Here is a 26,248-nt window from a genome sequence, read left to right on the forward strand (position 1 = left end):
AGGAAGAGAGGTGACCACTAAGAGAGGCAGGAGGAAGAGAGGTGACCACTAAGAGAGGCAGGAGGAAGAGAAGTCACCACTAAGAGAGGCAGGGGGAAGAGAGGCCACCACTAAGCAGAATAGTGAGTACAGCTCTGGAGTATAATACATGATGTAACTCAGGATCAGTACAGGATTAGTAATGTATGTACACAGTGACTGCACCAGCAGAATAGTGAGTGCAGCTCTGGAGTATAATACAGGATGTAACTCAGGATCAGTACAGGATAAGTATTGTATATACACAGTGACTCCACCAGCAGAATAGTGAGTGCAGCTCTGGAGTATAATACAGGATGTAACTCAGGATCAGTACAGGATGAGTAATGTATGTACACGGTGACTGCACCAGCAGAATAGTGAGTGCAGCTCTGGAGTATAATACAGGATGTAACTCAGGATCAGTACAGGATAAGTAATGTATGTACACAGTGAGTACTCCAGCAGAATAGTGAGTGCAGCTCTGGAGTATAATACAGGATGTAACTCAGGATCAGTACAGGATAAGTAATGTATGTACACAGTGACTGCACCAGCAGAATAGTGAGTGCAGCTCTGGAGTATAATACAGGATGTAACTCAGGATCAGTACAGGATAAGTAATGTATGTACACAGTGACTGCACCAGCAGAATAGTGAGTGCAGCTCTGGAGTATAATACAGGATGTAACTCAGGATCAGTACAGGATAAGTAATGTATGCACACAGTGACTGCACCAGCAGAATAGTGAGTGCAGCTCTGGAGTATAATACAGGTGTAACTCAGGATCAGTACAGGATAAGTAATGTATGTACACAGTGACTGCACCAGCAGAATAGTGAGTGCAGCTCTGGAGTATAATACAGGATGTAACTCAGGATCAGTACAGGATAAGTAATGTATGCACACAGTGACTGCACCAGCAGAATAGTGAGTGCAGCTCTGGAGTATAATACAGGGTGTAACTCAGGATCAGTACAGGATAAGTAATGTATGTACACAGTGACTGCACCAGCAGATAGTGAGTGCAGCTCTGGAGTATAATACAGGATTTAACTCAGGATCAGTACAGATAAGTTGTATGTACACAGTGACTGCACCAGCAGAATAGTGAGTGCAGCTCTGGAGTGTAATACAGGATGTAACTCAGTAATGTGTACAGTAAATTCATCTTCTCCAATTTTAAGTTTTTTTAGCATTTGCTGCACTTGTGAACCTGTAGCAGTCCCATGTGACCACTAGATGTCAGTGTTGTCTACATTTATCCCTACTGCTTATTTGGGGGAGGGGTGTATTTATCATAGCTTTGTAGATAGTTTTTAGATTTCTCTTTCACTTGTGACCATCATGTTGGGACATGTGATATCAGATGTTTTGCATGTGTCTTATACACAGGGGAGACTTTCTAATCTTCCTCCTCCTCCGTTGTTCTTCTCGCTCTTCTTTTGTCTTTGGGTTCAGGGTTGTTTCATCGCTTTGTATTTTTATTATTTTTCTGCTGTATTCCTCTTTGGGGTCGGTCTCCTCCCCGTGTGTAGAGTGTTTCTCTCTGTGCTGATGTCCTGTGATTACCCATAATCCTCTCTCTTCTCTTCCCTCTATAGAGTGTGGCATGCCTCAGGTCTCCACCCGGATCATGGGGGGGCAAAGTGCGCTGGCCGGTGAGTGGCCGTGGCAGGTGAGCTTGCGACGGAATGGATTTCACTTCTGCGGCGGGTCTCTCATCAGTCAGTCGTGGGTGGTGTCGGCGGCTCACTGTATAGAAAGGTGAGAGCCCTTCCCCTCTATTTTCAAAGTCATGGCTGGTTTTTTATGGGCGATTGCTGTGAATCGTCAGTTCTTCTCCTTACAATTGCATTGTCTGCCGTATTCTAGTGACGTGATGACCTCCTCGCTCACCGTCCATCTTGGGGCCCATCAAATCTCTCTGCCAAATGCTTCTCGAGAAATCTCTGTGCAGGTGAAGAGAATCGTAAAGAACCTTGGATACAACAATAAGGATTTCACGGGTGACATCTCCCTCATCCAGCTGGTAGACAACGTGACCTTCACGCCCTACATCCTCCCCGTCTGCCTCCCGACAACCAATGTAGTCTTCCCTATGGGCCTCATGTGTTGGGTGACCGGCTGGGGAAACATTCGGTATTTTGGTAGGTATTCAAACAATTAGAGGGCGAGAGCAAAGGGCCCCTGTGCAAGGAGCGCACATATACAGTACACATATTACAGTGATATGCGTGACGTGTCCTATGTGTGACATGTATGTTCCATGTGTTAGTGATGGCTGGCCCCATTGGTCACCCTGGACTCCTGTGACCAGATCTGGCTGCATCAGTGGTGTGTCCACATATGATCCGATCATGAACTGAGCTAAAAATCAGTTGGATGCCCAAACGTGAGTACAGCCGCCAAAGGTGCCCCTATAAAGCTGCACTAAGAGATGCAATTGTAGCCATGATATACCCCCTGGGTGCCAGCTGGGGGAAGAACCATGGCATGCAGATGACCCGTCTATCTCAGGGAGCCATTTGATAAGTCACAAACCACTAAATCTCCGGATCATTGCTCTGTGTAAATATGTCCGCCGACAAATAAGAAACCATGGGCTGTCGGCTGGAGAGTGGGGAGACCAGAGCTAGCACAAGCAGAACGATGGGACAGGCTCACAGTTTGGCTAATACCCCTAATCATGAAGCAAGGCCTGTTAAAGGGTCGGACATTGACTGCAGGGGGGGCAGCCTCCACTAGGTAGCACTGCAGATAAAGGCTTCTTTCTCTTGGATGAGAGCTAATCTGCAAACACCTTTTCCCAGGTTGCATTGCCTGGAAGACTCCTTAGGTCAGTTCTGGAGCTCTCCACAAGGAGGAACAATACCCAGGAGGAGCTGTTATTCAGTGTGTGACATCTTCTCTTCTAGTGAATCTTCCGAGCCCCCGGACTCTACAGGAAGTGCAGTTGCCTCTGATTGATACCAAGACCTGCGACGAGCTCTATCACATTCAGTCTAGCACCAGTCCCTCAACTCCAATCATCTTGGATGACAAAATATGTGCGGGATACAAAGCAGGTGGCTACGACTCGTGTCAGGTAAGTGCCCTCAAATCAGTCCCATCCATTATAGGATGATATATGGTTTGGTTCCATAAAGGGACACCACCAGACAGTCCAAAGTCTACAGACATTGTCACAGCAAAAATGGGGTTGATCCTACCAAAGGGATTATGTCATAGTCCCTGTGGGAATGAAGATCCCAAAACCCCACTGGTGGCAATGTTTGGGGGGTGGTCAGGACTAGGTGAGACATGAAGCATAGCAAAGAATGGCAGTTGTCCATACAGGCCATCAGCCCTACCTACACCTGTGTGGCTCACTGATATCACTATTGAATAATCTAGTAATCTTGTTTATCCCTCCACCATCCAGGGTGACTCTGGAGGCCCCTTGGTTTGTTCTGAGAAAGGACAATGGTTCTTGGCTGGGCTGGTGAGTTGGGGAGTAGGATGTGGCGTGCGGAACCGTCCTGGAGTCTACACCAAGGTGACTCATTTTGTGGATTGGATTAATACGAACGCTCAAGACTCAGAACAGAATACTAAGAATGTCACCTTCACCAACGTGGTCAATAAACAGGCTTACCTGTCCACCCCCACCTCAACCGGCAGCAAAATCGGAGAGACCTTGTATGTATTTCTAGTCTGGTCCATCTTGTCTCTACTCATCACTTACTGAGGTCTACTGGTCATGCTGGATATATGGAGGACTCCTTCACACCTGAGGAGCAGGGCGCAAGAGCCAAGAAGACCCCTCTACCAGCAATGATCTCAATAAATCACATGCCCTCAGCTGGTTGAAAGTCTCCTGCCTTACTATCTACTGGATTTACCTGTAATCTGCTCCAATAAAGGTAACACAGTACCTGCACTGACCTCGTGTATTGACCTCGTGTATTGAACTCATGCACTGCCATCTTGAAGTGTTAATTGAGGGAACAAAATATCTGAGTTAGAAATGCTGATCTCAATAGCTCTCCCTGTAAGGAACCCCCTGTCCAGGGATCTGTTGAGTAGATGATGTTCTTGTGTGTGTGGGGGTTGATGTTCACTATCTGCATGCCTTACATGCAGTGTTCTTGGGTTCAAAACCCCTGTCAGTCTTTTTTTTTTTTTTAAATAACATTTTATTGAGCCCTAGAAAAGATTAAAAGTACAATGAATCTAAAAGTCATTCCAATGCTGACGCTGACTAGTCAGAAGAGAAGAGTCAGACATCAGGGTCACATATCACTCAAATTTGTCCCTTTGCTAGGGCTTAATAAAATGTAAAAAATTTTTTGTAAAGACTGACACTCTATGTGAGGGAACCATCTAAACCACTGAGCTATAACTTCAGACAGCAAACCAAAGGATTTTCTTCATCTATGTGATTGAGCTTATTAAAAGTACAATGAACCTAAAAGTCATTGCGATACTGCCGCTGACTAGTAAGAGGATCAGGTATCAGGGTCAGGGGTCAGAGTCAGGGTCAGGGGTCACACTGGCATTATTCTTATACTTAACTATGATATCTGACCATGTCCTAAAATGAACACTGTGCCACCATACTGCTTCCTTCAATGCATGTGTGCTCATCTACAGGTGGAAACAAATCACTGGATCCTCCAGCCCACCAGTGCCTGTCCAGGTCCTACAGTATCTGGTCTACTGTTCACCAACATTCCCATAGATAAACAAGCCCTCGCCTTACAGTTCCACAGGTAAACAAGTCCTCTCCTGTCACGTTCCTCTCTCTGGTATGAAACCCACTTCCACTCCCCCAAATGTAAAAATCAACACGTTATTTTTGTTCCACTGAAATCTGTGACATATTCGTGAGTAAAAGTGGAAACCGTCAACTTCTTGGGAGGCACAAAGCACTGGTTCTCGTCATGTGTTTCCTGCTGTCGTGAGATCTGCTTCATCACTATCACTGAATACACAAAATGTTCCAAATGAAAGTTGCTATTCCAAAAACTGTTATCACTAAGGGCAACTTCTAAAACTTAACCTTTAATCTACACAAATGAGATAAAATATTTAATCCAAACAGGATCCTGATAATCGTAGTACGAAAAACGAAACAATGGGCGGTCAGTGGAATCTGGACAAAATTATGCAGCCAAGGACAGAAATTGTAAAGTAAATCCGTCCCATAGACAACTGCTGAGCCCAGAGATGCACCTGAACGGTAAGTGCACTCTGTCCAAGTTCCTAGCCTACAAACTCATAGGATGACCCAGAGACTGGTAATATAGCGTACAGTAGCAAGAGTAGGGATAATCGTGTGTAGATCAAAGCAAAATTGATCAAAATCTTGCTGTCCCAATTTTTGCCCTTGTGAAAACTGCTCAGCCCGGAGATGCCCCTTGATGGTCGGTGCACCCCGTCCATGCTCCTAGACTGACCTGTCCTTAATAAGCCCTATCACTTTCTGACACAGCAAACAATATCCCAAATAGCCATATCACTATTCTGACACAACTTTAAATTGTTCCAACGCGTTTCCCCTTAAAAATAATAAAGGTTCATCAGGGGACTGCCGGTATCAGTATGGCACTAGGTTGCAATATACAAAACAAACAAACTGGAGCTCCCCGGACAGATGTGCATCTGTGACCAGGCTGAGGAACGCAGCCTCTGTCATAGCAATGTGTGGACGTATGCATACACGCGATATCAGTCCATCACCCATTCAGTAATATTAGCAACACTTTCTGATAGTATAAGGCAACTTTGCTGATTCAGATAGATGGCGTGTTGTCCAATCCTCTCACAGATGCAGGATACACGGCTGGGGGGCTCCAGGGGGCAAAATCACAGCTCCCTCTTGCCAGGAAAATGGACTCCCATTTAAACAATGGAATACTGGGCGGGCTGCGATCGGATTCGTCAACTTCTCATGCAGCTCCGTCCCCATTAGTCACATGATCGCTGATCACCTCTGTTATTGGGCAGCGATCTCCTAAACATCTCCTCTTTCTAATCTGACCAGATTGAACAGGACGCCGTGTGTCCTTGGCCACACCTAGAGGCGCGTCTCTCCAACCGATCTCTTCCGCCAGGGAAGATGGCCGTGCGTTCCACCTAAAACTACCGTGGAACGCATGGTCATGTGAGAACCAAGATGGCTGTGAGTTCCACGCGCCGCGATCGTGGAACGCAAGCCTAGCAGAAAGATAAGCTCACCAGGTGATACAGTCTCAGTGTGCTCACCATAACCCTGGAGATATGCAGGGCATATGATCTGTGTTCCCTCACCAATATACCCACCCTAGTAATATGTGATGGGGGGGGGGGGGATAAGGAGAAATGCAATAGTAGGGTAATCTAGGGAAGAGGGATACTAGCACACCGGTTTAGATATAATTATAGGTGCACATTCTATTGTGCTTACTTGGTACAGCTAAATACATAACCGGACCAGAACACAATCTACAGGGAGGATTACGCAAATACAATTGATCTAGTGATTGCAATAGGAGAATTCTCCCCAGGCAAAATACAGCACTACGCAAAATACATACTTAACCGTCAAATATACGAATACCACAAGATTGACGCTTCCTGCGTCAATCTAAATTCCTGTCACAGAAGGAGGTGAAGCTTATAAAATACAGAAAAGGGGCAAACCATCAAATATAACAGGAAAACGTAAGTTTCTCATTAAGTCCACCAGGTGACTGAGGCCAGAACCTGTAGATCCACTCTTTTTGGAGGATTCTCTGGTCCCAGTAACCTTTCCTAGGGGAAGGCCTTATCATTTCTAGTGCCAAGAAAGATAATGATCCAAGGTCTCCATTGTGACATTCCCACATATGATTAGCCACCGGAGTATTGTTCTTTTTCTTGATGTTATTTATATGTTCCAGGACATGGCGAAAAAGTTCTCTAAATGTTTTCCCCACATAGTCCATGGGACAGGAGCATTGACAGAGGTAAACTACCCCTTTGCTCCTACAATTAATAAAGTCCCTAATAGTGTAACTTAAACTTGTGGCTGAGCAAACATTGACCTTTGAGTTCCTAATATAGCGACAGGCCGAGCATGTTCCACAGTGGAAAATGGCCAATGGTTTCCTGTCCAACCATGTCCCAATTGGAACCGGGCGTGAGAAGTGACTGTGGACCAACCGGTCACGTAAACATCTACCGGGTCTTACACTGGGTTCACACCTGAGTGTTTTGAAAGGAGCGCTCTGTATGCGCGATTGTACCGGCGTTTACAATCGCGCACACAGAGACAAGCGAACGCCCATTGTCGCGTGTTCCCAAAAGTCTATGTACGGGAACGCGCGACAAAACGCCCCAAAGAAGCTCAAGAATTTTTTTTGAGCGTAGGGCGTTTTTCAGCGTGTTCAAACGCGCTGTAAAACGCTCAAGTGTGAACCAGGGCCATAGGGAAGCATTGGTTTTCATGTGTTGAGCGTTTTACAGCGCGTTTGAACCCAGCGTAAATGTGATGCTTGGATGAGGTAATAGAACATCAGCCACACCAAGATCCATCCGAAGTATTGGCCAATACTTCTCAAGTATGTTCCTCACCCTCCGACTCTCAGCAAAGGTGGACATAATCCTAATGACCCCCCCCCCTTGGGATCAGCTTCCTTCAGGACCAATAGAGTATTCCGTTCCCGTGACTCGGCATACTAGAAGGCATTTCTAAGGACCTGCTGGGGATACCCCCTTGCCTCCTAGATTCACCGTAAAAACTCTCTGCATTTGAACAATTTCTCTTCATTCGTAAATATTGGCCTCGAGGTATCCCTTTTTTTAGATTTGTAAGATGGTGGCTCTCCCAATGGAGTAATGTATATTAAAAGATATCTATGTGATCATAATTCATGGGAGGTGGAAGTTTTGTACTTTTTGGACGGAAGTTCGAAAAGGGCACATGTTCCAGTTTGTGTGTTCCTTCCTCCAGAAGGTCCATGAATATTTTAAGATCTGCATATTGACTATCCTGAATGCTGAGTCATTCACAGGTAAGTTTCTTATTGCATTTCAGGAATTTTATGCCATTTCAATTTACGAGAGAATAAATGGAGGTCTTTAACCCATGTAAAGGAGTCAAATTTAGTTATGGGGACAAATGATAGTCCCTTCTTCAACAGATTACTTTCGATGTTGCTAAGGGTCCTAGAGGAGAGATTAATAATTTGCAATTCATCCCTTCCTTCTATTTCTCCCCTACCCTCGTGCGTCCCCGTAGCTGATAGGGAGTGCCTTTGGCTAAAAAATCCCCCCGAGCGCTGGGCGTGGAGGTAGTAAAAGAGGAAGAAGATATGGAAGAAGGAGACGATGATCAGCCCCCTCCTCCCCTTGGCCATCTTCTATTATTAAATCGTCCTCTACCACCGCCCCTTTGAGTACATCTATAATTGGTTCTACCTCAAAAATTTGAGGGTTCTGAATCCAAAAATTCCTCTTCAGAGGACGATATCTCAGACTCAGAGGAGGAGGTGGTTTGCTATCTAGTTGATATGTCCTATTCTCTTTGAAGTCCTTAAGGTCTTGTCACGACTGAGGATGGGGAAAACCCTCAGCCGTGCGATGAGAGAAGATGGTTGTCACGACTTGGCCAGAACCACAGAATTAGGGAGCAGGTCACCTCCTATTGCTTCCCTAATCTGACCCTAACTCCTAGCGACATGAGCCGACCTTGAAGGTAGGAGGGCTCATGCTCTGGAACCTCGGGTCCCTACTCTCCCTCCGCAGGTCCCTAAGCTAGGAGCTGGGTAGACTACCTGTTCCTCCTGGACATGGAGAAATAGGAGTCTAAAGATGGCCAAACTATAAAGACAGGGGAAACAGAAACAGTCATATGGCAATGGCAGGTAAGTGCAACTAGTACTAACACCTAACTGCCACAGACACAGAGCCTGGGACCCAAGTATCAGTGCTGCTGTCCACAAACACAATAGACAGAGCACACACACTACACAGGACGCCAGGAAACCATACGCTGCAAAGAATAGACATGACACACAAACACATCCTCATAACATCGTGTATAAACAATACATAACAATTTGTTTATGACCACAAGGGTGGCCCCCACTGGCAGATGGAATTACCAGGAGGGTGTCTCCAGCAAAGCATGGCTGAAGAACCCCTCAGCTTCAGATCTCCAAATAGGCTTTATAGCCCAAAGTGGCCACACCCACACAGACACACACAGGAGAGGGAATTAACCCTTCCAACACTAACAGGGGAGTGAAACCACTTAAAGGGGAAGGGTCCAAATGCACATCACACTGCAGCTGTTACCGCCGGCAACGACATGGGTGGCAACCATGTCCTGGGAGTCAGCCAGAAGGCCGAGACACTGCCACCACATGTACACATCCAATCCAAACGTTGCCACGGGCAGCCACAGTGAAGGGAAGAGTCACAGTGCACACCTAACATCTAGTGCACACCAGAAATACAAAGTGCATAACATACACACACACCTAACAGAGAGGTTGCTAGGTGCAACAGCATGCACACTGCAGCAAGCTGCCTAGCACCTATACTGCGACAAAACCAAACATGTTGCCAGCGGCAACCACAAGTGAGGCAACACACTAGCGGCCCTCACCTGTGGTTGAACAACCAAACCAAAACCGCAGGCAACCGCATGCGGTTCAGGAGTCACGACCATGGCCGTGACAGGTCTTTATTGAATTGTCCGTGTTTGCGTTCTTTAATAAGGCCCTGAAACCTTTCTACTGCAGTTTGTAGTGATGACTCTCTTTTATTAAAGTCAGGGTCCGCCTTAAAGGACACAGCCAGATCAATCAATTCTTTTAGTCTTACTGATGATTTTTGAAAGAAAGACTTTTCTTCCTCCAAAAGTTAACTCCTAAGTTTTTAGTGAACTATTAGTCAATACTTGTTCCCACTGTGCCAACAGGCCTGGTGACCGTGTGCGCGGAGCAGGGGAGATGGGGATGCGTAATCCCTTGGGCAGGATTTTATGCTCCACATAGCTCTCTAGTGATTTCATTTCCCACCATAATTTGATATTGTTTTTATATCTGTCATACAAATCAGTGAAAGCAGTTTACACGTGACTGAGTTCGAAAGACCAGGTAACTCCTTATCTGAAAATAGAAATTATCTCCTTTATTTCACCGACACAGAGACGTTTCGACCTGTTAGGTCTTTATCAAGCTCAGGAATGCATACCAATAGTGAACATATATAGTCAACGAATTCCAACAATTGGTCAATCTTAACTCCACCTAAAATGAATAATAAATACGGCCCCCTTCACGTTAAAAAACACATCACTCAACAGACAACTCCTGTCTCCAAATTAATGTCTCACTCTATTTCTTACCACCGATCCCAGGCTGTGAGATCCGTCTATATAGTGCGCACATTACTCTTACACCTCGCATGGTATATTTGGCGTCTTCTTCCTCAAACTGCAGATGCGCCGCTACGTTATCATTGACGTCTGCCTTCTCAACTAACTCGTGTCATCGCGTGTGGTCCTTCTCTAGTTCCGCCCACTCCGGTCACGTGAATCACATGACTTAATCACATGACCGGAAGAAACTACACTGCATAGCGGCTCTTTAGTTACTGTACATCCTATCCTGACAACGGCCATTCTTCAATCATATTTTCACATTATTGATATCCCGTATTTCTCTGATCTCATCTAATTTAGGTTGTTGTTGTTCACTGAAATATATTTTTAGTTTTAAACGTCTAAAAAAGTTATACAAATCCACTTCCACCTGAAACCAGTCCACTTCTGCCTCCGGGCAGAAATTTAGTCCCTTACTTAAAAGGAGCATCTCCTCATTTGTTACTTCATAAGATGATATATTTACCACCAATGATGTGTCCATATTTTGTCCCGTTCCCCGGTTTCTTCGATCGTGTTACTCTCCTACTGTCTCCCGATGTATTCCCAGTGCCGGCATTGATGTTTCTGTCCGCCTCTCCTTGTATTCCCTTCTTCTCTTCTTCCTAAGAAAATATGTTCCTCGCTATGTTCTCTAGATGATTCTGTATCTGTTAAATTAATGTGGTTTCCCTTTGTTCTCTGCATTTTCTGTCGTCGCACATTCCTGGTATTCTTATTCCTATATGAAGATGTTATTTTATATACAGTACAGACCAAAAGTTTGGGCACATCTTCTCATTCAAAGAGTTTTCTTTATTTTTATGACTATGAAAATTGTAGATTTATACTGAAGGCATCAAAACTATGAATTAACACATGTGGAATTATATACATAACAAAAAAGTGTGAAACAACTGAAAATATGTCATATTCTAGGTTCTTCACAGTAGCCACCTTTTGCTTTGATTACTGCTTTGCACACTCTTGGCATTCTCTTGATGAGCTTCCAGAGGTAGTCACCTGAAATGGTCTTCACTTCACAGGTGTGCCCTGTCAGGTTTAATAAGTGGGATTTCTTGCCTTTAAATGGGGTTGGGACCATCAGTTGCGCTGTGGAGAAGTCAGGTGGATACACAGCTGATAGTCCTACTGAATAGACTGTTAGAATTTGTATTATGGCAAGAAAAAAGCAGCTAAGTAAAGAAAAACGAGTGGCCATCATTACTTTAAGAAATGAAGGTCAGTCAGTCCTAAAAATTGGGAAAACTTTGAAAGTGTCCCCAAGTGCAGTCGCAAAAACCATCAAGCGCTACAAAGAAACTGGCTCACATGCGGACCGCCCCAGGAAAGGAAGACCAAGGCATACTGAACCAGCATGGCTACCACAGCATCTTGCAGCGGCATGCTATTCCATCCGGTGTGCGTTTAGTTGGACCATCATTTATTTTTCAACAGGACAATGACCCCAAACACACCTCCAGGCTGTGTAAGGGCTATTTGACCATGAAGGAGAGTGATGGGGTGCTGCGCCAGATGACCTGGCCTCCACAGTCACCGGACCTGAACCCAATCGAGATGGTTTGGGGTGAGCTGGACCGCAGAGTGAAGGCAAAAGGGCCAACAAGTGCTAAGCATCTCTGGGAACTCCTTCAAGACTGTTGGAAGACCATTTCAGGTGACTACCTCTTGAAGCTCATCAAGAGAATGCCAAGAGTGTGCAAAGCAGTAATCAAAGCAAAAGGTGGCTACTTTGAAGAACCTAGAATATGACATATTTTCAGTTGTTTCACACTTTTTTGTTATGTATATATTTCCACATGTGTTAATTCATAGTTTTGATGCCTTCAGTGTGAATCTACAATTTTCATAGTCATGAAAATAAAGAAAATTTTTTGAATGAGAAGGTGTGTCCAAACTTTTGGTCTGTACTGTATATCTCCTTTTTTATAATCATCTTGATCTGTATTCCATTTCTGTCTTTTTGTCACCTGTATCAGGGAAACATCTCCCACCTTGGATGAAGATCCATCATCTCACAACCAGGATGTAATTTTATTGCCAAAAGAGCATGACCCTCAGGCAGTCTGGTGTCTCCCAGCTTATACACGGCAAAAATGTATTTAAACTGGTTAAAACCAATTGGCCGTTACAAATGTGGTGAAAACAGGTGCCATATGTGTGAACACATGACTGAAACATTAACATCTGCACAAAGGCAACATCAGTTTAGGGCATTCATGTGACACAACACACGTCATTGACATAACTGAATGCCACACGTGTCACAACCCGTAGGACATACACGCAGATCGGAAGGAGGACGCAGAGGGAAACGTACACTGCCTGTCCCCAAAAAAAAGACGCCACCAAAAAAAAGCCTTTAGCTTTGATTCCGGCATGCATTCGCAATGTTACAAGATTTATTTCCATCCAGTGTTGCATTCATTTTTCACCAAGATCTTGCATTGATGATGGCAGAGTCTGACCGCTGCGCGAAGCCTTCTCCAGCACATCCCAAAGATTCTCAATGAGGTTAAGGTCTGGACTCTGTCGTGGCCAATCCATGTGTGAAAATTATGTCTCATGCTCCCTGAACCGCTCTTTCACAATTTGAGCCCGATGAATCCTGGCATTGTCATCTTGGAATATGCCCGTGCCATCAGGGAAGAAAGAGTCCATTCATGGAATAACCTGGTCACTCAGTATGTTCAGGTGGTCGCTGACCTCATTCTTGGAGCACATACTGTTGCTGAACCTAGACCTGACCAACTGCGGCAACCCCAGATCATAGCACTGCCCCCACAGGCTGGTACAGGAGGCACTCGGCATGATGGGGGCATCACTTCATCTGCCTCTCTTCTTACCCTGATGCGCCCATCACTCTGGAACAGGGTAACTCTGGACTCATCAGACCACATCACCTTCTTCCATTGCTCCAGAGTCCAATCTTTTTCTTCCTAGCAAATCAAAGCCTATTTTTCTGGTTTGCCTCACTGATTATTGGTTTTCTTACGGCTACACAGCTGTTCAATCCCAATCCCTCGAGTTCCCCTTGCATTGTGTGTGTGGAAATGCTCTTACTTTCACTATTAAACATGGCCCTGAGTTCTACTGTTTTTTTTCTTCGATTTGATTTCACCAAACGTTTAAGTGATCACCGATCACCATCATTCAGGATTTTTTTCCCCGCCACATTTCTTCCTCGAATACGATGGGTCCCCACTATCCTTCCAGTTATTAATAATGCGTTGGACAGTTCTTAACCCAATTTTAGTAGTTTCTGCAATCTCCTTAGATGCTTTCTCTGCTTGATGCATGCCAATGATTTGACCCTTCTCAAACAGACTAACATCTTTTCCACGACCACGAGATGTGTCTTTCGAGATGATTGTTTAAGAAATGAGAAGCAACTCATTGCACCAGTTGGGGTAAAATAACTTGTTGGCAGCTGAAAGATAATCGCCCGGCAGTAATTATCCAATAGGAGGCTCAGAACTATCTGCTTAGTTACATCCAGGTGGCAACTTTTTTTTTTTGGACAGGCAGTGTATATGTGTCACATACACAACTCAACCACAAGAAACCAGCATCTTGTGGAGGAACACCAGGGCCATCTGAATTCCTTCAGGGTGACGGTCATAGAAGAAGTGACCAGACCTCACATCATAGTTTATTTTTCCGTTCTATTTCTGTTCCGTTATTTTTTAGACGGAAAAAAAGTCCTGCATGCAGCTCTAAAATAACAAATCTCAGATGGAAATGGCTAAACAGAAGCCAAATGTTCATAACTGAGCAGAACGGATGCTTCAAATACTGGGTCTGTTTGCTCTTTATTTTGGATCAGAAGAACGGAAAAATAAACGGTGATGTGAAACCGGCGTAATAGGTGAAGGTTGGGGGCAAAACATAAAATTTACATATGCTTTTTGGAAATAAATTTTTCAAACCAGATCTCCACAAATTCTCCATTGTAAAAAAACTATTTCTTACGTATATTAAAGCTGTGAATATAGTGTTGTTCCGAGCGCAGTGGATTATATGACGCTGGAGGTGGATCTACTGATGGTGAGCTGAACACTTTCTACAATACTACAGTACTAATCATCAACCTCCAGGGTGGGGCACCTCAAAATACAGAGCATGGGGCCACCACAAGGGACGATTTCAGAGGGTCACCCCTTTCTACATACATAAGTGAAAAAACAATTTATCTATCAAAACGTGCAGAAGTTCAAGTGTATTTGGTGCAAAAAATCTGCAATTGTCCAGACTTTACACCATGAAACTAGGAAGAGTGGCTTTGTGGAAAAGGGGCTTAAGATGCAAAAATAGACACAAGATATTGGCACAAAGTAAACCCATCAGTAAGGGGTATAAACCTATCCCAGACAGTCTGAAGGTGCGCCAAAGTTATCATCCAGCCTTTGTGACAGAGATGACAGTCTCAGATTGGAGTTCAGACCCTCTGATGACTGAGGTTCATCTGGAGATCCTGCTCATTACTGTGCCAAGAAGTAATGATAATTATCCAGACATTCTGGACGCCAGTAACAGGACTCAGAGGATCAAACCATAATAATCTCATGGCCAGATCTAAAGTTACATGTGAGGACGAGCTCTGCAGGTAACCTAATCCTCTATTAGCAGAGCTGCCACACATCTTGGTGGGAAGTACTATGATTAGGGGGATGGAGGACAACCTGTTGTTAATGACTTAGAAGCTGGACCTGCTCTGTCTACGTGTCTCAATTATCACTAATAGCCAGGATTGTAGTATTTATCTGTGATGGGAAGACTCTGCTACATCTCAATCTAACTAGAGGACAGAGGTAAGAGGTTCCCTCTCTCCACAGACATGGACCTTGATGCAGCATCTACTTTGTTATTACTTCCACTTTTCCTCCTTCTCACTGCTCTTCACACCAGGATATCATCACTTCCACCACTAAACACCAGTACATCGACCCTCATATCAGACCAGTACCTACAGTACATCTACCCACATCTCACACCAGTACCTCCAGTACATCTACCCAAACATCACACCAGTACCTCTAGTACATCTACCCAAACATCACACCAGTACCTCCAGTACATCTACCCACATGTCACACTGAAATACGCCTACCTACATGCCACAACGGTACACCCAGTACATCTATTTAATTCAACACCAGTATCTCTATCCACATGTCACACCAGTACCTCCAATACATCTATTCACATGTCACACCAGTATCTACACTCCATGTATCTGCACTCCATGTGTCTCCACACATAGATATCTCCTCTGCATCACTTATCTCCACACATAGATATCTCCTCTGCATCACTTATCTCCACACATAGATATCTCCTCTACATCACTTGTCTCCACACATAGATATCTCCTCTGCATCACTTATCTCCACACATAGATATCTCCTCTGCATCACTTATCTCCACACATAGATATCTCCTCTACATCACTTTTCTGCAAACAGATATCTCCTCTACATCACTTATCTCCGCACAGATATCTCCTCTACATCACTTATTTGCACACAGATATCTCCTCTATATCACTTATCTCCACACACAGATATCTCCTCTACATCACTTATCTCCACACACAGATATCTCCTCTACATAACTAATCTCCACACAGATATCTCCTCTACATCACTTATCTCCACACAGATATATCCTCTACATCACTTGTCTCCACACAAAGATATCTCCTCTACATCACTTGTCTCCACACATTGATATCTCCTCTACATCACTTATCTTCACACACAGGTATTTTCTCTGCATAAATTGTCTCCACACATAGATATCTCCTCTACATCACTTATCTCCACACATAGATATCTCCTCCACATCACTTGTCTCCACCCAGATATCTACTCTACATCACTTATCTCCATATATATATATATATATATATATATATATATATATATATCGCCTCTACATCACTTGTCTCTACACATAGATATCTCCTCTACATCACTTATCTCCACACAGATATCTCCTCTATATCACTTGTCTCCACACATAGATATCTCCTCTACATTACTTGTCTCCAGACAGATATCTCCTCTACATCACTTGTCTCCAGACAGATATCCCCTCTATATCACTTGTCTTCACACATAGATATCTCCTCTACATCACTTATCTCCACACAGATATCTCCTCTACATCACTTATCTCCACACAGATATATCCTCTACATCACTTGTCTCCACACATAGATATCTCCTCTACATCACTTGTCTCCACACATTGATATCTCCTCTACATCACTTATCTTCACACACAGGTATTTTCTCTGCATAAATTGTCTCCACACATAGATATCTCCTCTACATCACTTATCTCCACACATAGATATCTCCTCCACATCACTTGTCTCCACCCAGATATCTACTCTACATCACTTATCTCCACATATATATATATATATATATATATATATATATATCGCCTCTACATCACTTGTCTCTACACATAGATATCTCCTCTACATCACTTATCTCCACACAGATATCTCCTCTATATCACTTGTCTCTACACATAGATATCTCCTCTACATCACTTATCTCCACACAGATATCTCCTCTATATCACTTGTCTCCACACATAGATATCTCCTCTACATCACTTGTCTCCAGACAGATATCCCCTCTATATCACTTGTCTTCACACATAGATATCTCCTCTACATCACTTATCTCCACACAGATATCTCCACCACATCACTTATCTCCACACAGATATCTCCACCACATCACTTATCTCCACACAGATATCTCCTCTACATCACTTATCTCCACACAGATATCTCCTCTACATCACTTATCTCCACACAGATATCTCCTCTACATCACTCGTCTCCATACACAGGTATCTCCTCTACATCACTCCTCTCCATACACAGGTATCTCCTCTATATCACTTATTTCTGTATCATAGAAGGTTTGAATTCATATCATTTTACAGGTTCTGGAGATCAGGTCATTCATTCAGCAAATTATTCTGTTTATAATTATTTGGCATCTGCAAGAACTGTTCCCCTAAAAACAGCAACTGCCTCATGGGGGTTGTTTCCTTCTTCTGGATCATCACGGCAGGATAGTCATATGAACCAGACGTGTCTGTGACTATGTTCTTATGTACACAGGTGCCATTTTATACTCTTCATAAGTGTTTTGGTCCTGGATGCTATGAACCCCCTACTTTTGCAGCTTCACTTGCCGATGTTTGTCCTGTTCCTACGTAAGTAGACTCGTTTGGATTTTGTTATTTGGGGTTGCAGATGAGTTTTGACACACTGACCAAGGACATCACGTGGAAATAATAACCTATACACATTGAGAATGTTATTGGTCAGATCCATCTTGATCACAGCTTGTACGGTCCAATCACAGACTGATAGTCATCTTAGGGGCATCCCATTACAGGGCTTAGAGATGGCAGAAATGTCTTCTACTGAAACCCAACAAATCAGTTCTTACACTTAAATACAGAATTCAGACCTTGTCCCGGGTCCTAATCGTTAAGTACGGGGACATTTTTCTGGCAGCAGAGTGTGTGGGGGGCTGTTAAGTCCTGAGATTTTAGATTTTGACTGTAGTGTCCATGAAAACCCAATTTAATTTGTAGACTGTCAGCTCATGGGATAGGTTCTTTATCCCCCTTGGTTTATAAATTAGTAATAAAACAGATCTGATCATGAGATATCTGTAATTGCTGTGATGTGACATTCTTTGCTGGATTTTGGTTATTTTCTGGTCATTGGACATAAGGAGAAGTGACCTAATGATTTATAATAAAAATATGACCAGAATATTCTGAGGACGCTGGTCTGTAGCAGATCCTCAGGTTCTGGGACGATTGTAGGTATCTTGGAAAATATTGTTGTATCTTCTCCATGTTTATTCTTCCCCTGATTTGTGGGTGTTTGCAGTCAGATATTTCTGCAGCTTCTATAGAAGCTTCTATTCCCAGATCACTTGTTCTGTAGAACAATACTGAGGCTCATAACCTGGGGAGAACGTTCCGCTCTTCACTGGAAAGCCATTGTCTCTGGTTAGCAGCCTTTTCAGTAAGAAGCCGCCACCTATGACAAGTCTGGAGAATAGGGCAGGTGTCCGAGTCCCCCATAAATAGCATCATGACGTCAGTGAGTGTAAGTGATGGAAAGGTCCCAGATCACTTGGATATCGAGAAGAGGTCAGTGTTCCGAGATATTCAGAGATATTCCAAAAATTGCATAGAGGACATCACAGTATTTATTATGGACCTCCCAGTTATTTATATAGGACCTGTTCCCAACCTATAACATCAAGATACACCCCAAAAATACAGAGACCTCCTTCATAAATTCAGGCTCCAGATCCCTAAATGCAGATGCCATTCCAAACCCTGCAATAAATACAGACCCCAGACCAGAACCCTGAATAAACACTGATTCCAGACCAGACCCCTGAATAAATACAGACCCCAGACCAGAACCCTAAATAAACACCGATTCCAGACCAGACCCCTGAATAAATACAGACCCCAGACCAGACCCCTGAATAAATACAGACCACAGACCAGACCCCTAATAAATACAGACCCCTGAATAAATACAGACCCCAGACAGAACCCTGAATAAATACAGACCCCAGATCAGATCCCGGAATAAACACAGACCCCAGACTAGAACCCTGAATAAACACTGATTTCAGACCAGAACCCTGAATAAACACCGATTCCAGACCAGACCCCTGAATAAATACAGACCCCAGACCAGACCCCTGAATAAACACTGATTCCAGACCCCTGAATAAATGCAGACTCCAGACCAAACCCCTGAATAAATACAGACCCCAGACCAGAACCCTGAATAAACACAGATTCCAGATCCCTGAATAAATACAGACTCCAGGCCAGACCCCTGAATAAATACAGACCCCAGACCAGAACCCTGAATAAACACAGATTCCAGATCCCTGAATAAATACAGACTCCAGGCCAGACCCCTGAATAAACACTGATTCCAGACCCCTGAGTAAATGCAGACTCCAGACCAGACCCCTGAATAAATACAGACCCCAGACCAGAACCCTTAATAAACACTGATTCCAGATCCCTGAATAAATACAGACTCCAGACCAGACCCCTGAATAAATACAGACCCCAGACCAGAACACTGAATAAACACCGATTCCAGACCCCTGAATAAATACAGACCCCAGACCAGAACCCTGAATAAACACCGATTCCAGACCCCTGAATAAATACAGACCCCAGACCAGAACCCTGAATAAATACTGACCCCAGACCAGAACCCTGAATAAACACTGATTCCAGACCAGACCCCTGAATAAATACAGACCCCAGACCAGAACCCTGAATAAACACAGATTCCAGACCCCTGAATAAATACAGACCAGAACCCTGAATAAATACAGACCACAGACTAGAACCCTGAATAAATACAGACCGCAGACCAGAACCCTGAATAAATACAGACCGCAGACCAGAACCCTGAATAAACACAGACCCCAGACCAGACCCCTGAATAAATACAGACCCCAGACCAGAACCCTAAATAAACACTGATTCCAGACCAGACCCCTGAATAAATACAGACCCCAGACCAGAACCCTGAATAAATACAGACCCCAGACCAGAACCCTAAATAAACACTGATTCCAGACCAGACCCCTGAATAAATACAGACCCCAGACCAGAACCCTGAATAAACACCGATTCTAGACCAGACCCCTGAATAAATACAGACGCCAGACCAGAACCCTGAATAAACACTGATTCCAGACCAGACACCTGAATAAAACCAGGCCCCTGAATAAATGCAGACCCAAGACCAGACCCTAGACCCCTAAATACAGCCTCCAGTCCACACCCCTTAATAAAAACAGTTCTCAGACCAGACCCTTAAATAAATACAGACCCCAGACCAGACCCTTGAATAAGTACAGTCCTCAGACTAGACCCCTAAGTAGATGCAGACATCAGACCAGACCCCTGAATAAATACCGACACCCGACCAGGTGACTGAATAAATACAAATACCAAACCAGACCCTTAAATAAATACAGACCCCAGTCCAAACCCCTCAAATAGACCCCAGACCAGACCCTTAAATAAATACAGACCCCAGACCAGAACCCTCACCAGAACCCTCAATAAATACAGACCCCAGACCAAACCCCTCAAATAGAACCCAGACCAGAACCCTGAATAAATGCAGACACCGAAACAAAAGTTCTACATTATCCTAAAATAAGCCTAAGGCTGGGTTCACATCTGCGTCCTTAATTCCGGCAGTCTGTTCTGTCAGGGAAACAGACTGCCGGAATTCACCGTATCCGGCGTACATGGCGGCCTTCGGCCGGACAAAAATACTTCATTCAGCATTTTTTGTTAGGCTGAAGGTAACCGTCTGATCCTATTTCAGTAAATGGGGATTTGGCGGTACGCAAGGGTATCCGGCTGCGCTGGATGTGGTAAACTCCGGCAGTCTGTTCCTCCACCAGGATCCGACTGTCGGAGACAAAACCGCAGATGTGAACCAGGCCTAATGGGAGACTGCGAGCTCTGCTGCCTACAGTGAATGTGAATCTGGACCTAACCTATGACTTCTCTTCTAATGCAGATCTGGTGAACAGAACAGCGGCAGGTATCTACAATGTGTCTGTCTGTCCATCCATCTCATACTCTATCTATCTGATCTATCTATCTATCTATCCATCTATCTATCTATCTATCCATCTATCTATCTATCCATCTCATACTCTATCTATCCATCTATCTATCTATCTATCTATCTATCTATCTATCTATCTATCTATCTATCTATCCATCTCATACTCTATCTATCCATCTATCTATCTATCTATCCATCTATCTATCTATCTATCCATCTCATACTCTATCTATCCATCTATCTATCTATCTATCTATCTATCCATCTACAGTATCTATCTATCTCATATCTATCCATCTATCTATCTATCTATCTATCTATTATCTATCTATCTATCTATCTCCTATCTATCTATCTATCTATCTATCTATCTCCTATCTATCTATCTATCTATCTATCTATCTATCTATCTCATATTGTATCCATCTATCTATCTAATATCTATCTATCTATCTATCTATCTATCTATCCATCTATCTATCTCTATCTCTCTATCTCTCTAATGTCTGCAGTATCTGATGTTTCTTCTTCCCCTGTAGAATGCGGCCAGCCTTCCTTCTCCCAGCGTGTTGTAGGTGGTAAGAACTCTCTTCTGGGGAAGTGGCCGTGGCAGGTCAGCGTGGTCTCTGATAACAATCATCTGTGTGGCGGGTCCCTTATCTCCAGGAGCTGGGTGGTCACTGCTGCGCATTGTATGGGGTGAGGGAATGATTTTTCCTATATGTCCTGTATGGACCGTACATCGGTGTCTGCATTCCATTGGGAAATAGAACAGATGTAGCAGAGCTCAGCCTGCGCCCGCTCACCATGACCTGATAACTTTGTCTTTGCAGTTCAGATAGCTTACAGACACGAAGAAAACGCGGAAGCAATGAGGATAGAAGACGTGCGAAGCGACAGGCGTGAGTAATCCCCGCTACACGTGCGAGCACGCCGAGCGATATCGCGCCACCTGTGCCCCCCTGATATATGTGTGCGATGGAACATTATGACACGCAGCCTAACTGGGCTTATGGCCGCTCTCGTCCCAGACGCTAAAACGTGACCCTAATGAGGAAATGTGAGCGGAACTTATAAGGTTAAAACTATCCGATCCCTAAGAGCTGTGTACAATCCGGTGCTAACAAAGGGCGGGGGCGGGGCAGGTGTTAGGTGTTAGCTTCTCGACACCGCGGTCAGTGATTATATGAGCAGTAATCGGATCCAGCGCTGAGCTGTATACAGTGGAGGCCGCGCAGGAATCATTCTGCAGTAGCACATGGCTGCGGGAATCAACGTACTGTTAGTGCACTGATCAGGACAGTGTGGCCTCAGGAAGGCCGTGCCCCCCCCGCCTCGGGAAGGCCGTGCCCCCCTGCCTCGGGAAGGCCGTGCCCCCCCACCTCGGGAAGGCCGTGCACCCCAGCCTCGGGAAGGCCGTGCACCCCCGCCTCGGGAAGGCCGTGCACCCCCGCCTCGGGAAGGCCGTGCACCCCCGCCTCGGGAAGGCCGTGCACCCCCGCCTCGGGAAGGCCGTGCACCCCTTCCTCGGGAAGGCCGTGCACCCCCTCCTCGGGAAGGCCGTGCCCCCCCGCCTCGGTAAGGCCGTGCACCTCCTCCTCGGAAAGGCCGTGCCCCTCCGCCTCGGGAAGGCCGCGCACCCCCGCCTCGGGAAGGCCGTGCACCCCCTCCTCGGGAAGGCCGTGCACCCCCGCCTCGGGAAGGCCGTGCACCCCCTCCTCGGGAAGGCCGTGCCCCCCCGCCTCGGGAAGGCCGTGCACCTCCTCCTCGGAAAGGCCGTGCCCCCCCGCCTCGGGAAGGCCGTGCACTCCCGGCTCGGAGAGGCCGTGCCCCTCCGCCTCGGGGAGGCCGTGCACCCCCGCCTCGGGGAGGCCGTGCCCCCCCCGCCTCGGGAAGGCCGTGCCCCTCCGCCTCGGAAAGGCCGTGCACCTCCTCCTCGGAAAGGCCGTGCCCCCCCGCCTCGGGAAGGCCGTGCACCCCCGCCTCGGGGAGGCCGTGCCCCTCCGCCTCGGGGAGGCCGTGCACCCCCGCCTCGGGAAGGCCGTGCCCCCCCGCCTCGGGAAGGCCGTGCCCCCCCACCACAGGAAGGCCGTGCACCCCCTCCTCGGGAAGGCCGTGCCCCCCATGCCTGCGCCCTATGTCATTATTTTAACAAATGTATTAAAGGTTGAGTTTTAGTGCCTGGGAGAAGAGTGGTGCTAAAGCCTAGTTAGGCTACGAGTTGTAATATATTGAAAACCCTTCGCAGACAGGGCCCCCCTGTGTTGGTGTCGTTAGTATTACAGAACATGAAGCATCCTGGTTACATGAAGGATCTCTCAATTACCTGCATCATTACCGATTCTTCGCAGACTTTCACGTTTCTTATAATCTCTGCTCAAGTTGGGTCCTTCTGTTGTATCATAGGAATGTTGATCGCTATTCACTGACATAATACAGTATATTATAGATTAGTGGACATGAATGTCCTCTGAGGCAGGAGCTCTCCCTTCAGCTCCGTCCACCACCCTCCATTCTCCTCCGATCTCCTCACGTGCTGCACCTGTTCTCCAGGATGTTCTTCTTAGACTGACCTCAAACATAATACAGTATATTATAGGACAGCGGAGGACGGCAGTGACTGTCCTGTGAGGGAGGAGCTCAGCCTTCGTCTGTATCCACCACCCTCCTGATGATCCTCCCATGCTGCACCTGTTCTCCAGGATGTTCTTCTTGACCTCAAACATAATACAGTATATTATAGGACAGCGGAGGACGGCAGTGACTGTCCTGTGAGGGAGGAGCTCTGTCTTCATCTGTGTCCACCATCCTCCTGATGATCCTCCCATGCTGCACTCCATGGCGGGCTGGCTATAGATCCTACAGGGAAATTTCCTGGTGGGCCAATGCCCAGGGGGGCCATCCAAGCCCTCATCTTGGCCACCAGCCATGTACATAGAGATCTGATGCTCTCAGCATTAATTAATATAAGAGCATCAAGCAGTAACGGCCACTGTATTGCCGTCTGAAGGACGATGATGCAGTTTCATACTGTTATGAAGGCGGTAATATTTTGTTCTGCACTGCGGTATTTGGGTCTGTTGGGTGGTATTTTGTGCTGCACTACAGTATTGCTTACCCGCCTAATTGTGTTGCCCCGCCTTTTGTCAGTATAGACCCAATTACAACATGGGGCCACTTTTTTTTCTAGGGCCACTTTACATTCCCAGTCCGCCCCTGGCTGCACCTGTTCCCCGGGATGTTCTTCAGTCAGACTTACCGCTCTTACCGCTTTTCTACTTCTCCATTGCCTCCTCCACCCCATGACCCCCGAGGGGGATGTGACACCTCCGCCATCATACATCACCCCCGGGGTGAATGGCTCAGTCAATGTTTTCCATGGCTCCTACACAACCCCTTCTGCCTCCTGGGTCAGGACCCTCATAGATCGGAGGTCAGAACTCCCCTTTGCACCTTGTTGTTTGCAGACGTTTAGGATCGATAGTTGTCGGCCATGTTTGTCTCTCGTATTGCGCAGTGGTATCTGTCGCTGCTATAACGGGTATTAATTGTCTTATCCTTTCTTCTCACTGTGATTATCAGGAGTGGAACATTTTCCGTGATGCTGGGCGTGCTCACCCTGACAGGAACAAGTCCCACGAGGGTCATTGTGCCAGTGAAAACCACCATCATGCACCCGATATACAGCGGAGACGGGAGCAGCGGAGACCTGGCGTTATTGGAACTGGAGCGTCCTGTGACTTTTAATAACTACATTCAGCCAATCTGCCTCCCCGACCCCGACCAGCTATTCCCAGACGGAATGATGTGCTGGGTAACCGGCTGGGGGAATATTATGGAAGGAGGTAAGTTATCCGACCACTGATCAGAGATGAGGTGTGGACACCACAGTCATGTACAAGAGACCAGAGTGCTCCCTCGGGCACAGGGTGAAGGCGGTGAGCTCCCGGCTCCCACCATCACAGTGTGGTTTCCACCGGCCTTCAGTCAGAGATTCTTCAGTAGAAAATGATATGAAGACCGGAGGGTTCATGTCTGTTTTTTTCCAGTAAGCCTGGCCCTCCCGTATATCCTGCAAGAAGTGGAACTTCCTCTTATCAACTCCTCCGCATGTGACCACATGTTCAAAGCTGCCTACAACATCACCGCTGCCATGAGCGTTGTACAAGACGACATGATCTGTGCCGGATACCAGGAGGGCAAGAAGGATTCCTGCCAGGTAAGTCCTCATCGGCCGCATCCAAACTGTTCTGATGTGCTTAGATACAGATACTAGTAGATGCCCAGGTTATACCAGCTGTACGTATATAATTATATACAGGAGATACCCAGGTTATACCAGCTATACATATATAATTATATACAGGAGGAGATGCCCAGGTTCTACCAGCTGTACATATATAATTATATACAGGAGATGCCCAGGTTATACCAGCTGTACATATATAATTATATACAGGAGATGCCCAGGTTATACCAGCTGTACATATATAATTATATACAGGAGATGCCCAGGTTATACCAGCTGTACATATATAATTATATACAGGAGATGCCCAGGTTATACCAGCTGTACATATATAATTATATACAGGAGATACCCAGGTTATACCAGCTGTACATATATAATTATATACAGGAGATGCCCAAGTTATACCAGCTGTACATATATAATTATATACAGGAGATGCCCAGGTTCTACCAGCTGTACATATATAATTATATACAGGAGATACCCAGGTTATACCAGCTGTACATATATTATTATATACTGGAGATACCCAGGTTATACCAGCTGTATGTATATAATTATATACAGGAGATGCCCGGGTTATACCAGCTGTACATATATTATTATATACAGGAGATGCCCGGGTTATACCAGCTGTACATATATAATTATATACAGGAGGAGATACCCAGGTTATACCAGCTGTACATATATAATTATATACAGGAGATGCCCAGGTTATACCAGCTGTATGTATATAATTATATACAGGAGATGCCCGGGTTATACCAGCTGTACATATATTATTATATACAGGAGATGCCCGGGTTATACCAGCTGTACATATATAATTATATACAGGAGATGCCCAGGTTATACCAGCTGTACATATATTATTATATACAGGAGATGCCC

At 45.4% G+C, this 26,248-nt stretch overlaps 2 protein-coding genes across 2 annotated transcripts in view; both read left to right on the plus strand.

Annotated features, from left to right (window-relative positions):
* The first annotated feature begins 1,417 nt into the window (after positions 1–1,417).
* On the plus strand, positions 1,418–3,923 carry LOC122944926 (serine protease 33-like). The gene is made up of 4 exons (XM_044303662.1): positions 1,418–1,786; positions 1,895–2,169; positions 2,938–3,107; positions 3,444–3,923. Exons 1-4 carry the CDS (start codon positions 1,632–1,634, stop codon positions 3,747–3,749), a joined length of 906 nt encoding a protein of 301 aa, XP_044159597.1. The 5' UTR covers positions 1,418–1,631; the 3' UTR covers positions 3,750–3,923.
* Positions 3,924–7,946: 4,023 nt separating this feature from the next.
* LOC122945559 overlaps positions 7,947–26,248 on the plus strand; it is a 55,868-nt gene continuing 37,566 nt past the window's right edge. The window contains exons 1-6 of the mRNA XM_044304623.1: positions 7,947–8,037; positions 21,615–21,680; positions 21,936–22,004; positions 22,417–23,049; positions 24,729–24,947; positions 25,152–25,321. Coding sequence (XP_044160558.1) covers positions 7,947–8,037; positions 21,615–21,680; positions 21,936–22,004; positions 22,417–23,049; positions 24,729–24,947; positions 25,152–25,321 — 1,248 coding nt within the window. The remainder of the gene's footprint in view (positions 8,038–21,614; positions 21,681–21,935; positions 22,005–22,416; positions 23,050–24,728; positions 24,948–25,151; positions 25,322–26,248) is intronic.

This window comes from Bufo gargarizans, chromosome 8 (genome assembly GCF_014858855.1).
Source record: "Bufo gargarizans isolate SCDJY-AF-19 chromosome 8, ASM1485885v1, whole genome shotgun sequence".
NCBI lineage: Eukaryota > Metazoa > Chordata > Amphibia > Anura > Bufonidae > Bufo > Bufo gargarizans.

Excerpts from the sequence above, each read along its gene's own strand:
- LOC122944926 (XM_044303662.1), top strand. The coding sequence starts at position 1,632 with ATGCCTCAGGTCTCCACCCGGATCATGGGGGGGCAAAGTGCGCTGGCC. Across the intron at positions 1,787-1,894 it reads GCGGCTCACTGTATAGAAAG|TGACGTGATGACCTCCTCGC; the intron begins GTGAGAGCCCTT and ends GCCGTATTCTAG. Across the intron at positions 2,170-2,937 it reads GGGAAACATTCGGTATTTTG|TGAATCTTCCGAGCCCCCGG; the intron begins GTAGGTATTCAA and ends CTTCTCTTCTAG.